This window comes from Streptopelia decaocto (assembly GCF_964273445.1).
Source record: "Streptopelia decaocto genome assembly, chromosome: 3".
NCBI lineage: Eukaryota > Metazoa > Chordata > Aves > Columbiformes > Columbidae > Streptopelia > Streptopelia decaocto.
In genome coordinates this window covers 17,294,987-17,308,755 of record NC_138656.1, presented here as the reverse complement: position 1 = coordinate 17,308,755, position 13,769 = coordinate 17,294,987, and the positions used below count along the sequence as shown (strand labels likewise).

At 37.1% G+C, this 13,769-nt stretch overlaps 1 protein-coding gene across 3 annotated transcripts in view; it reads right to left on the bottom strand.

The window, feature by feature from the left end:
* Nucleotides 1-13,769, bottom strand: part of CLIP4 (CAP-Gly domain containing linker protein family member 4) — a 32,533-nt gene continuing 18,764 nt past the window's right edge. For all 3 annotated transcript variants that reach the window (XM_082049143.1, XM_082049144.1, XM_082049145.1), the window contains 8 exons: nucleotides 13,032-13,172; nucleotides 10,406-10,489; nucleotides 6,946-7,086; nucleotides 6,383-6,514; nucleotides 4,061-4,184; nucleotides 3,247-3,311; nucleotides 2,525-2,597; nucleotides 1-1,870 (listed from right to left, as the gene is read on the bottom strand). In XM_082049143.1, coding sequence (XP_081905269.1) covers nucleotides 1,549-1,870; nucleotides 2,525-2,597; nucleotides 3,247-3,311; nucleotides 4,061-4,184; nucleotides 6,383-6,514; nucleotides 6,946-7,086; nucleotides 10,406-10,489; nucleotides 13,032-13,172 — 1,082 coding nt within the window. In that variant the 3' untranslated portion in view covers nucleotides 1-1,548. The remainder of the gene's footprint in view (nucleotides 1,871-2,524; nucleotides 2,598-3,246; nucleotides 3,312-4,060; nucleotides 4,185-6,382; nucleotides 6,515-6,945; nucleotides 7,087-10,405; nucleotides 10,490-13,031; nucleotides 13,173-13,769) is intronic.

Sequence of the window (13,769 nt, the reverse complement as noted above, 5' to 3'; positions counted from 1 at the left end):
TTATTTTTGCCAAACTATTCACCAGGGTTTTATTTTACTAACACCAGCAAGAAACAGATATTGGACAAAGTTCAGTATATGACTGAACATCTACAACTTCAAATACAAAGCAATGATTTTTTTTTTTTTTTACATTCAAAATTTACTGCTTTTTTTATTCAGTTAAAAATTCACATAAGTTAGAACACAATACGCATTATTTTAAATACAGCTCAGGAAAAATAGCTACAGCAATATTTAAAAGAAGGTAACAGCAGCAGAATTCTGTCTAAAAATAGGTTATTATGATTTAATTTAAAGTGTCACTTCTTCAAGTAGGTAAGAGCAAGCAGATCATCTAAGAATAAAATTACTGTTCTGGAACACTAAACCATCCTGATAATGTTTACATATGCTGAGCAATTAAAATACAATATATGTTTAAAACATGGACAAAATGTTAGCTGTTTTAAAAAGCTGATATGCAAATAATGTCACATCAAGGTGTGTTAACAATGCTGTACCTAAAACCATCTTTAATTTCTCATAAGACTCTTAAAATAAATTTATACTGCAAACTGCTCCAAAGGAAACAAAAAGAAATGTATTGCAAACAAATCAAATCATGGTAATAGCTTACTTGAAAACCCTGCACATAATCCATACCACTGGCAGGAATTACCATGCTGTATTTATACAGTCTTAATATTAATTATGAGGCTATTATGTATAGTTCCACTCTGGGTTTATTTGCATTTAAAAACTGTGATACTCATAGCCTGCAGCACACCAAACGAAAAGTCTTTAAAAATGAGGGAAAGCTCTCCAAGAGAGTGCAAAGTGCATTATTTTAAAGAGTGCTTCTTCTATGTAGCTCTTTCTACAAATGCATCCAGCAAAAAGTGCTTTTTTACTATAAAGACTGACATGCAGCATTATTTGTGCTTTTTTAAGGGCTTTGTATTTAATTGCTGCTGTACACTAGGATAGCCACAAATACTTATATTTATCAGCCCTTTTGTGTTGCGGAGAGGAGAACAGGAGGGGCGAGAAGAGGAGGGATCTGAATGATAACATGTAAAAATACTTCAAAACTGCTTGAAAAAATTGATCTTTTTTTTTGCTTTCTTATTGCTAGCAGCTGACATTGGAACTGACAAAGTGCCTGGTGACCACACTAATGTCACTCATTAACCACCTTCTCTGTCAAAAGCGGGCAATGTGCAAAGCAGTATCAGTTCGTTACTACACAGAGGAAAATACCACATGAATCACAAAGCAGCTTCAGAGAATGTTGGTGATACTCACATTCTCTAACTGGAACATTATGCAAATAATTCAGCATCTCAATCCCAAGATGCTTTTGCAATAATCTTCCCAGTCAGAAGCTGAATAGTGGTTTTACTTCTTAATGCGACTGAACTCTGTCTATATATATATATTTATTTATGTTAAAATTTATCTTATATATACTTATGTAGAATTAATAATTTAAAAATAAGTTTGCATTCTAGATGGGGTCTTGTGTGCTTTGAATACTTATTTCCTGTTGTATGAGGACGTTTTGGCTCAGCAAATATCATCTACAAGTTTTGCCCCGTTAATCCCACGATAGGTTACTCGGCTGGGTCGAACCAAGACCCCGTGGTTCAGCTTACAGGTGAAATAGCGCTTGTCCCCCACAGAACCGTCATTCTTTCCCTTGGCACTTCTGAGTTCGAGTCCCAGCCACATCCCTGGTGCAAAGTCTGTAGGACCAATGTACCTGATTGTCCCCATTTCATTGGAGCTGGTCAGAAGAACCTGAGAGCCTTCATGCAGCTTCACCGGTCCCTCCATGGTAGCTGTAGTGGTATTACTCCAGCTGCGCCGCAACACGGAGCTCTTAGATCTAGTTAGGAAAAAAAGGAAGGAGAAGGAAAAAAAAAAAAAAATATATTTTTTTTCTATAAAGCACCCAGGCAAATCTGTAATTCTGTGAAGTGCAAGGGCAAAAAATCTCAAATTCCATTCTAAAATAATTGGTTTGATCTCATGTTACTAGCAAAACATGTAATAACATCGCCAGGCTAGAGCACACAGCAGTCTGAAATGCTTGGAAAATCGATGTCCTCTCACCTGCTGCCAGGCTCTACAATATTTACTGCAGGTGATAGCATTGGTAAATTCAGCAGTACAAAACATCGTATTTGGGGCTTCAAAGAATTCAGCCAAAACTACTTTTAGTGTGCAAGGGTCAGTCACAATCACCAGGACAAAGTGGAGGCCTTTACAAAGAGCCCCTGAACTTCACCCAGCTGCGTGAGAACACAAGAATTTGGAGAATATGCAGTGAACAACTGGAAAACAGTTTCAATGCCGACCTGAATCCAAGGACTGTACTTCTGGATACCCACAGAAACACAGTCTACTACTGGTCCATTTTGGAAGAAAAAAAAACGAACATGTAAAGGTCTAAATATCATACACAAAGCTTTTATTTTGAACAAGACACGGTAAAGCTAACAGTCAGCTCACCCAAACATTTTTAATTCAAAACACTCACCTAACAAAGGAGTTTCTTCTGTTTATCTCCTTTTGTGAAGACGCAGAAGTGGTGCTTAGACTGCGTCTAAAACCTAAGTGGAAAGGTTAAAAAGCAGTGTAGTACATTTTTTTTTAATACCTTTATGAACCCATATTCTTCGTGTTTTCTTTTATATTCCTTCCTCTACATTTGCTACACATTCTCTCCTCCAATTTGGAACTTAAGTGATGAAACTTCTCATGAAATTAAGTGTCCGTTACATTTTCAAATGTTCAGAGAGTACAGAAATGAAATTAAACAAATGGGACAAGGGTAATTTGAAGCAGCCTTTTCACAAAAAGCTGAGGTAAGGAAAAATAAAAATACTTCAAGTTTCTCACAGGAGTTTTAGTAACTGGATATAGACCCCTCCCCACACTTCGTCAATCTCAGTTTAGATTAAGGAGAGTTTCAATTTATTGTTAACTCTGATTAGAATGCAATATGGCAATAAGGGAAGAGTGGCAACAGTCTTAACTCTGACATAATTATTTCTGCCAGTTTAGGGTTAATAACAACCACAGTACTCCACAGTTCCTTTCACAGGCTACATTTTTAGGAAGGGAGCAGCCAGACTATTGGCTGGCATTTGAGTTCCTTGAAAACCCGTTGTGCTTTTGGAGAAGGGGGCTCTGTGCTGGGGGTTCTGGTTGTAGGACGGTCACCTGCCCAAGCCACGTCTCTGCGTCTTACGCTCCTACCTGGAAAAGTGTGATTTAGTTTACTTGATGAGGTCTCTGTGAGTGAATCCAAAGAACCTGTTAGTCTGAAAAGCAAGAACACAATGAAGAATTCATTTCAACTCAACTCTGAACTGCTAGAGTCCTTTTTGTCAAAGTTCTCATTCCTTCTCTTCTCCATCCAACTCCAGGAGACACTAAAATTTCAGTTGTAATCAGGTTGCTATGTAAGAGGTGCCTGGAGCAAACTCATTTATTCAAGTTACTTGCCTTTTACTCAGCAAGAGAGTATTGTATAATTTTGAGGCAAGGTCTTTAAGTTTGGCTGAGGATATTCAGGGATAGAAAAACAAAAACATGTCTGGCAGAATGACAAGATACAAATGCAGGAGGAAGGAGCATGGTATTCCTCAAATGTTCTTCCTGAAACCTCACAAAGAGACTACGAAGTGGTGGATGCTCAGTGCAGTTATCTGGAATGAGAACAGCATTTCCAGTCACGTCCAAGGCAACCTCCTTTTATAACCAAACTCAGCTCAATGCATCAGGATTGGGTTATGGAAGTAAGATTTAATGAACACAGAATGTATCAGAAATAGAGGCCCTGGAATAAAAATACCTGGACAGGCTGCAAGAGAAATAGGGAGCTGCATTTCTAATCTGCTTTCAAAAAGTTGATCTAAAACCTACTAGTTTTTTAATGGATGCTATAAACTTTCATCAACAGAAGAAAACATTTATTTCTTCCATTTCTGCTGCAAAACTTTGTTTCTCGCTGGAAATGTATTAAGAAAGCATTTGGCCACACAAACATTACAGCAGCATCAGTGCTTACCTCTGCACACGAGATGGTGGTGCAAATATACCATATCTGGGAAGGCAACTGAAGTACTGAACGCCTCCCACAGAACCATCGTTCTTCCCGTGAGGCTTGTCCAACTCAATTCCGCACCAGAATCCTACATTTCAAAACAGTAAAACCACAGTATTTTGAACAAAACACCAAGGGCTTTTGTTCATTTAGACAGTTGGTCCTGTTGGCATTTATCCACATCAAGGAAAATGGTTTCTAGTTAGAAATTAATGGTTGTAGTATATATATTTATTATTATTATCATCTATGTAACTATGCAAAAATGTATATCATAACCTAAAGAGAATTATCTCCACATTTTTATTTGCTTTCAAGAAAATATTGACATTTTATTTAATACAGAAAAGGTAAACCCCTTGATATACGTACTAAAGGCGAACAGAATGTTACTGAATGTAACAGTGGCCATTTGACAAAAAAGGAGACGAGAACAAAGAGCAGCAGTGGTTCAAGTTTTCCTCTTCAGTCCTCTGACCACACGGTTTATGCCTCATCTGAGATCATCAACAGTAAAATTAAAGTTTTTATATTAATTCATTCCTTCTCTCCATCTAGCAAGTTATAATTAATACAAATTGCAAGGCTGGTTGTATGATTTTGGGAGAAGGGTGTAAGAACCAGACCTGGCCAGCAATTCATCTCGTACAGAACACTGAGCAGGCATCAAGATGGTAATAAGCTTGATCATTCATAACCTGTGATAAATGTGAGCTAATTATGTAGAGGTGCTAAATTTCATACTCCATTAGCAGTCCTTATGCTATCCATCCCCAAAAGATTCAAAATTTAATTCAAGTCACTTGGTACTAAGGCACTGGATAAAATGGTAATTGTAATTAGCAGCCCAAGAAACTCAGGGCTGACAGCTTATCAATTAGAAGGGCTCAGAATGTCAGGTGTTGTTCCCTTCCTGTTTTCCAAATTAAATAAAGACCTGCATTGCAGTAAAAAGAAATTAAATTTAGGTAACTTCCAGAGCTTTGATCCACATTAAAATTGCAATACTTAAAAATGCATCTGTTACATTTGCTATAAATTACTGGTTTTGCAAATGGTGAAGACTTGTGATCTTTCCATCCTCACTTCTTACAATACCATCTTTTTCTAAAAAAAAAAAAAAGATAAAAAAATTAATTTCTTAACTTGGAGGAGGCGGGAGGAGACTCACATTGTCCAACAGCTTTCTGATTTTATGCTTATTACAGTAAATTTGGAAAAGCAATCCTTTTCTCAATGTTTACTTTGTAAGCAACAACACGAAGGTAAGAGTGATCACATGAAAGTGTAGAATCAGTTAACTGCAATATCTTAAGCAAGGATTTGCCTACAATGAAATTGGGGAAAGGGGCAAGAATGAAAAAAGTATGTAGCTTGTACCACAATCTCACTTTCTGTCATTCTCACTTTTTCTTTTTTTCTTTTAAATACCGATGCCACCAAGTGTCAAGACAGAGTATTGCTGCTCACATATCAATCAAATGGCCCTCATTTAAACTAGGCACTTACACCAATACCAACTGGTTTTGCATTACTCTTGCAAGATTTTAGATAAGGACTTAAAGAACATGGACTCCAGTTGCAAAAATTAGTATTCATAAATCAGTTTCCATAATTCAGAACAACGCAATTCCATTTGAAAACACCTGCTTTCACTGCAATGTGGTTTTCAGCAAGGGGAAGGGAGGGAGGAGCTGAAAGAGAGAAGGATGAGAAAATGGTAGGTTGGGGCTTTTTGAGATGCTTGTAACTTTTCATCTGTCTAACCTAAACGCCTCTTAGTTAAGATTTAAATGCTCACAATTACCCTCTTAAAGATGCTAAAAATATAAGGATGAGACATGTATAAGACATGGTAAGAGTACCAGTATTGCAAGAGAGGAGCTGTGTCAAAAAGACTTACTACAACAAGTAAGGAGTAAAGGCATGTCTTTTCAATAAACTATATACCACTTCGGAGACTAAACTGAGGATTTTCAGAAAGCTTTGTAAGAATACCTACAATTTCAACATCAAAATATTTCTCCTGATTAAGCTGAGCTAGTGGACAAGTAAAAAGTCATATTTAAACCCATTATTTTTCCTGGCAGTTACATTAAAGTAAAAAATAAATAAATAAATAGATTGGATTTAGGAAAGAGGAAGAACTTCGAAACAAACCAGTAAATTTAGATATTTGTTTTGGAGGGAGTGAGGAAAAAGATGGAGTTCTCTTAAGGTTCATGTGCTCACATATAGGTTATTCCGTATTGATTCTACAACATACATGAAGACTATTGCAAATACCTGGTGCAAATTTTGTCATCCCACAAAATCTAACAGTGCCTGTTCTCTGTCCAACCACCAGCACTCTGTCTCCAACCTGAATTTCTCCTTCATCAAAACGATTTTTTCTTGTAGCAAGAGAACTATACAACCCTGTTCAACAGAAGAACAAGATCCGCAATTAGTGACATTATAGCTTTAAAATTTTAAAAATACTTAAATAGTGAGCCAAAGGATTAGTAAGCAGTATCTATCTTTAATGTAGTGTACCTTTAACCCATGGCAACATACCGCAAATTTTGCTTAGACAAGGAATTGCTTTGCTTCCTCATGAACTGTGGATTACAGCCTTTTCTCTGCAGTTGAAAGGCACAGTGACCAGCTATAAAAACATTTTTTCCTCTTGAATGTGTTCTAAAAACTTCTTTTAAGTTGCCCAACTCAAGTTTATGGTTAAACTGCCTCCCAGGTGTCTTTCCTGAACTATCTCAGATTCTGAAACAGCAGAAGTAGTTCTACATAAACATTCACTACAGCAGTAAACTCCCACCTGTCAAAATACACCTCAGTAAAACAGACCATACCAGCACTAATTTTAGATGAGGCAGAAGAGACTCTAGTCACTGCTTTTTTATTGCTGCTAGTTGCATTCCGCTTCTTGGAGTAATTCTGTTTGCCTTCCAAGGAGGTAGTAGAAGAGGAAGAGCTGCTGTACTCAGGAAAACCTAAAAGACAGAAGTGGAAATAGTCCTTCAGAGATCATTTTTGGAAAAGGACAGATGAAGCAGAAGGGAAAGCTTCTGTATGAAGAAGGTTCTCTGTTCTCTGTCGTGGGCAGAATACAGGGTAAAGAGCCAAAACTAGAAGTTGTTAAGCAGCACTTACACAAACACCTGTCAGGAATGAGACAGGTGCACCTGACCCAGCCTCGGGAATACAGTGATAGCTGAGTGCTGGAAGAGGTCTCCAAAAGCCCATTCTTTTTCACTCTGCAAAAGTTCTAAATAGTCCCAAGCACTTTTATTAAAATATGGGAGACTTAGTAATAAGAGATCACACCACCACACTTTCAGCATCCAGCCTATTAAAGATTTGATGAGAAGTAGAAGGAAGATGATATTATGTGCGTGAATTATTGTCTGGATTAAAGCCTACTATATTCCATTACATACTGTATTAATATTAAAAACTGTACTCTAAAGTAAGAATGGGAAATAAATCACTTTTATCTCCATTTGCAAACCCTGATGTCTAAACTGTCTGATAAGATTTATGTTCAGCTTTCCTCCTTCCTTTTCAAGGCTCTCCCCAGTTCCTCCTTTTCCTACCCTCAGCAAGCCATGTCTATGCCTCAGTTTCTCAATGTGAAAAATTAAGATAGTATTGGGTAAAAGTTACTCCTGGGGAGATCTTGATGGGACACAAGAGGGAAATTTTTCACTATGAGAACAATCAGCCTTTGCAATAATTTCCCCAGGCAAGGTGGTGGATTCCCCAACACCAGACACTTCTAAGTTGCAGCTGGACAGGGTGCTGAGCCATCTTTTCTAGCTAGTGTTTTTGCCAAGAAAGCTGGGACCAGATGATCCTGTGGTCTGTTCCAACCTGGTAGTCTATGATTCTATGGCTTATAGAAGTTTCCAGCATTCTGAGAGGCTTAATACATTAGGTTTCACAAAGCAAAAGAGCTGGCATGTTCAGTTTAATTAAGTCGTTCAGTTTGGCAAAACAGTAAAGAACTGCAGAACAGTAAATTCAGTGGGTCAAAGCAAAAGCTTAGGTACTTGGAGATATCAATCCAAAGACTGAGATATTGGCTGCAGCTGTCCTACAATGAAGAAAATGCAAATTACTAAATGAATGGTGACTAAACAGGCAAACTTCAAGTCAAAGGTATTATATAAATATACACCTGCGTTTGTGAACACATACTGCAAGTCCATATTTAGAAGTCAGTCCAGTGATGGATTCACTGGAGGTCAGACCATCACCAAGCACTTTTACATGAGTGTAACAAAAGCTGCTGAAACTAAACCAGCCATTGAGATGCTTCATTTTGTAGGAAATCACGGGGCGGGAGAAGGAAGAACAAAAGCGACTTCAGCAGGTCTTACAATCCACTTCTCTTCATCAGGCAAAACATCTGTTTGTTAGCTCACTCCTGAGAAGCGAGTGTTTGACCTGTTCTTAAAAATCTCCCATCAGGGAGATCTCAGGACTTGTCAGCAATATATTTCACCACGTAATTATCTGTACTGTTCAAGGGACTTTTTCCCCCTAATATAAAGGCCCAAATTACCACAGTTTTAGCTCAAGATTTCTTACTCTTGTTACACATGTTGTTAATCACACAATCACAATTCCAACAGTCTCTACTCCTAAGTCATGTTCTATACCTCCAGCTACTGTGGTGGCTTCTCTGAATTCTTTCCAGATGATTCACATCTTTTTGAAATGTGGTATCTAAAGGACACATCTGTGCCAAGTGAAGCATCCAGGTCGCTTTGCATTACCTCATGGCTGACAGCTCATCACAGTGTGCTTCCCCTTTTGCAACAGCACAGCATATAGATGACTCTCATTTACCCTGTAATCCTCAGTATCTCCAGGTCCTTTTATAGAGAATTATTACTGGGCATATCATTCCCAGGGTGTATTTATAGAGTTGACTGTTTCAGCCTTGCTACAGAACTTTGTAGTTGGCCTTACTCCTCCCCATCTTTTTCCCTCCCCACACCCCCCCAAGAGTTTTTCCAATTTGTCAAGGGTTTCTGGGGAGTTTGTTTAAAAACGAACAAATAAACACACACCACACAACAGAGTCAGCACAAACTCCAGGAAAACCCCAAGCTGAGCTACTTTCTAAGTTGGATTTTTCTAAAGGTTCTACACCTGCTTTATAGCAGTATCAGCTAAACCACTAAATCACAAAATGAGGCTTCACATCACTTACAGCCTGCAAAGCCTTTGGAGTCCTATTAATTGCAGATATCATATTGTTTCCATCAAACAAAGACACTATACTGCCAATTATTTTCATTGTATGACCAGAACCTGAAGACCAAGCCATTAAGTGCCCTCCATGAACAAAATGTTGGAAACCTCTGTCTACACAAGTTTTCCAGCTCACCTCTGAAAAAGTACCTTATTGGACAGTACTTAAATACCTTACACTGGCCTCTTGCCCAAGTCTCCTCCTCACAACTGTTCATTGACAGAGGATATAAAAAGATGCTTTTCGTCAAAGAAGGTATCCTGAAATTCACACTTCAAGTTATTCAAAGAAATATTGCTTTTACCAACATTCATAGTATGATTCTAAAGAGAAAACCTCAAAGGAAAATGAATTGTTACAATTTGTTAAAGACAGCCCTGAAAGTGAGGTCCCTTTATGTTTTCATTCAGAAAACAAAATACTGATGCGTAGAAGTCACTATCCAATTCTGAAACTAGATAATTGCAGAGAATGATTTGCATGTAAAAGGAACTTTTGAAAACGCTAGAGTTTCATTTTTCATATTGGAAGTTTGTTACTATGAGGCTTCCATGATACAATGCCAAGACTGTTAAGTGCTGTTGGATGACAACACTTCATAATACAAGCGTGAACATACAGATATAGGAGAGAAAAAAAATTCCAACGAAGATGTGCACAATTCTTCATTAAAATCTAGGCAGTAACGACACAGGGCAAAAGGTCTCCTCCCCTCAGAAACCCCAGAAGGTAACTCTGCAGATCCTCTGGAAAATCATTCACTAAGAGACACCTTTCAGCTCTAAGGGCTTGTCAATATTCTTGGCCACACTTATGGATCGAAGCTGTTATCAAACCAACACAGAACGCCAGCCAAACACCCACACAAATTACTCTTGCTCCTGGGAAAGGAAATGTGTACAGCCTGCTCGGGACTTGAATACAGACAGGCAGGGAAACTCTTTCCTACAGATACAGGACTTTTTCAGAGGTATGGCAGTAATAATACTCCCTCTGCCTTACTCAACATTTTTCTCAAGATGTTAAAAAAGTTTTTAAAATTTCATTACCGTCTTTTGCAGGTACAGTTTTGCCCCTTTTAGGAGTCATAAAGTTGGTTTCAGAAGCACTGTCTTTTTTTGGCATATTTAGTCCTATAAAAATAATATATACAATTAAATATATACATCCTAACAATGAACAATAATTTTACAGGAAAGTCATACACAAAAAATGTTTGCCAGATCTGCAGATTAGCGGATGCATGGATAAAACAGATAAAACTGTACGATTTCTTAGACTCTTGGTAAATGGGTAAGACAAGACTGCAGAATTGTTCTGATGGATAAGCACAGATGTTTAAACCCCTTCACACATTAAATCAGTCCAAACTATCATGACCAACAATAAACAAATTATCTGAAAATTATTAATGTTTATATTGAAGGAGCTTTACTTAAATTTTTGCAACATACACTTTCATAGTACTTAAGGTATACTATTCACTAGGATTAATTTCATTTCTGCATTAAAGATTACACATAAAAGTAGAGAACAAATCTTCAGGCTGTCTACAAATAATGAAGTATGCCAATACTATTTGTAAGAGCCCAACTCTTAGAGCAGAAATGTTATGATATGCATGTGAACTAGTAATGCCACAGAGTTATAATTTGTGAACAGTCATTTTGCATTTTTGACAGTTTCCTACCCTAACTCAATGAAGAACAAGCTTATCTATGATGAATCCCCTCCCATCATGAAAGAAAAATCGTATCTTTTTTATGTAACTATTTCTCTCAGCTTGATTCAGCTACAGGGACTGAACTAGTTCGCAACTATATTATATTTTCAAAAATTGTATAGTTTAGCCATTAAGGCATCAGACCTAAAAACTAGTGTTTGTGACAGATAACATATTTCTCAATTTGATCACAATAATCCTTTTTCTAAAAAACATGAAAAAGACCTATTATCATCAATTTGATGGATTGTTCAAATCCAGTAGAAACAAATCAAATTTGAAAATCTCTACACAGTATTATATTTTACTTTGTAGACATGGTTATAAGCTGAAAAAAGCGTATTAATTTTTCTTGGATCATTGCAAACCAGTGTATCGCAGGGATGAAGTTTAAGAGAAATAAATGTAATATGGAGATGGATGTAAAGGCTGCAAAACAAAGTTCTGCCTCTGCAGCCTTATCCTCCCACTCCAGCCTGTGGATCAGCCAGGCACATTAAATGCTAATGGAAATTTCAGCACAAGAACATCTTATAAACAGCAGCTTCCAGATGACTGTTAGTGGGTGTAATTCTGCTGGGCAGATGATGCATAACTCACTGTTTTTTTTACCTAAAGCAAGCATCAAATGTTTAAAATTTACAAAGACACAAATGCATCTTTGTGACAGAAAAGGTGGTTTATGACTAAACTGCCTGGAACACGCTGGCTGTGACAAAGGAAACAGTGCTGCTTTCCATTATAGATTAATGAGTTACAATCAGTTCACAATGAACTGAATCAACCATTGAAAAATACTAAACAGAAAAGTCAGCTCAGATCTGCTCCTCATTTTTCTGAGAAGTTTTTTTATGCAGGATGTCCATTTATAAATAGCTTAAATCTTGTGCTACATGTAAATACACATAATTAGGGCTTACTTCCCCCTCAATCTATGTAGGGAAGAGTTACATAAATCATCCAAAAGGCTGCCAAAATACATCTTTTCTACCAGCCTGGCACATTCTTTCTGTGCCCTGCATACCACTGGTAAAGAGCAGAGTGTTTTAGGGTGCTTGAGTAAATTCCATGAGAATGTGTGCAAATCTTCCATACCTTAGTATGTCACCTAAACAGGGTTTGGAAGGGAAAAGAAATGCTAATATAATATGCTTAATGGCATCATTATGTAGCCAGCCAGACACGGGGCCAGGCTATGCAAGATGGGCACTGTACAGAGCAGCAAAGAGTCTGAACTCCAAACACCTGGGAACCTAAACAGATGAGAAAAGATGTGGCATTCTTCCTTCACAAGGTGGGAATTTAGAAGGATTAAATAATTTGAATTAACTACTAAAAGACTAAACCAGAGACTGAGCCTAGAACTCCAATCAGTAGACCAAGGCCTCATTACAAGGACATCCTTTCTCTTCTTATTTCCCTCTGGTTTTACTCAGATAAATTAATTAGCAGATAAAATGCAATCAGTTAAACAGTTCCCTGACCATTTTGCCAGAAAATAAATTACATTTCTTCAATTTCTATACATAAAAGTGTCATAGATTAGTTTCTAGATTTTCAACGATTTCAGTGAGAAGTTTCAAATTACCCAGGATGATCTTAATAAATGAAATCACATTAAGTTTAGACATTTAACTAATATCACAGTCAATCAAAAATTAACTTTAAAGGCTTGAGAATAAACATTGAACTTTTTTTTAAAGACTATATATAAAGACTAGAACCTCTTATAGTACATCAGACCACTATAATCACTAAGCAACCACACATCATCTCCTTCCAGTACCGGTTTAAAGGCTAGTGAATGAGAACACTTAGTTAATAAATATCAACTTCTCATCCCAAGTGATGAACTAAAACAAGTATTTTAATATCAAAATTTATAGGAGAGGTGCTAATTCTTGAACATTGGTATCCTTCTATCCTGTCTCAACATACAAGTAAATACCCACCAGAATTCACTTTGGAAGTTACGTGTGTCACGTCTATTTTCTTGGATTTGACCAAAGGTGAAGACCGCGTGGAAGAACTTCGTAAAGAGCTTTTTTTGCGATCGGAAGCTTTGCTTATTTTAGAAAGAGGTGCAAAGATACCTGGAGAGAAAATTGGATGTGCCAAAAAAGAATCAGGAGTAAAAATAATGTAACAAAACTTTCCAGCTACTATCTCTTAGACCATTAATTTTGGGTTTTGTTCAGCTTGTTATGCTGTTAAAGCACTTGCAGGGTAGGAAGAACTAGCTCAAAGGAACAGTGAAACCAAGAGGCTTATCAAGCAACTTGAACAGAGTAATTCAGGAAGGCAGTAAAACTATCGATTAGAATCTCCTTTTTGTCCTAATGGTAACATTCAGTCTCCACTGTTACAAAATGCCAGACTTTGTATATCATGAGTGTCTGTGAAATATCAATTAAAATACCTCAAGCTGGAAGTTAGAAAACAGCTACAAGTGTGAGCCTCTTAAATTAAAAGGAAGACAAAACAGGTGAAGAAACATGGCCATTACTGTTACAACACAAACAAATAGCTTCAACAATACAGATGGGAAAACAAGAAAGACTATTATCTTACACTTTCAAAGAAGTAACAGGAAATTTTGACTAGTTGGTTGTTTGAGTCGTTTTGCAAATAGTTGCAGCTAAAAAACTACGCACAGTTAAAAGAATCAATAGAACAAACAAAGCAAGCAC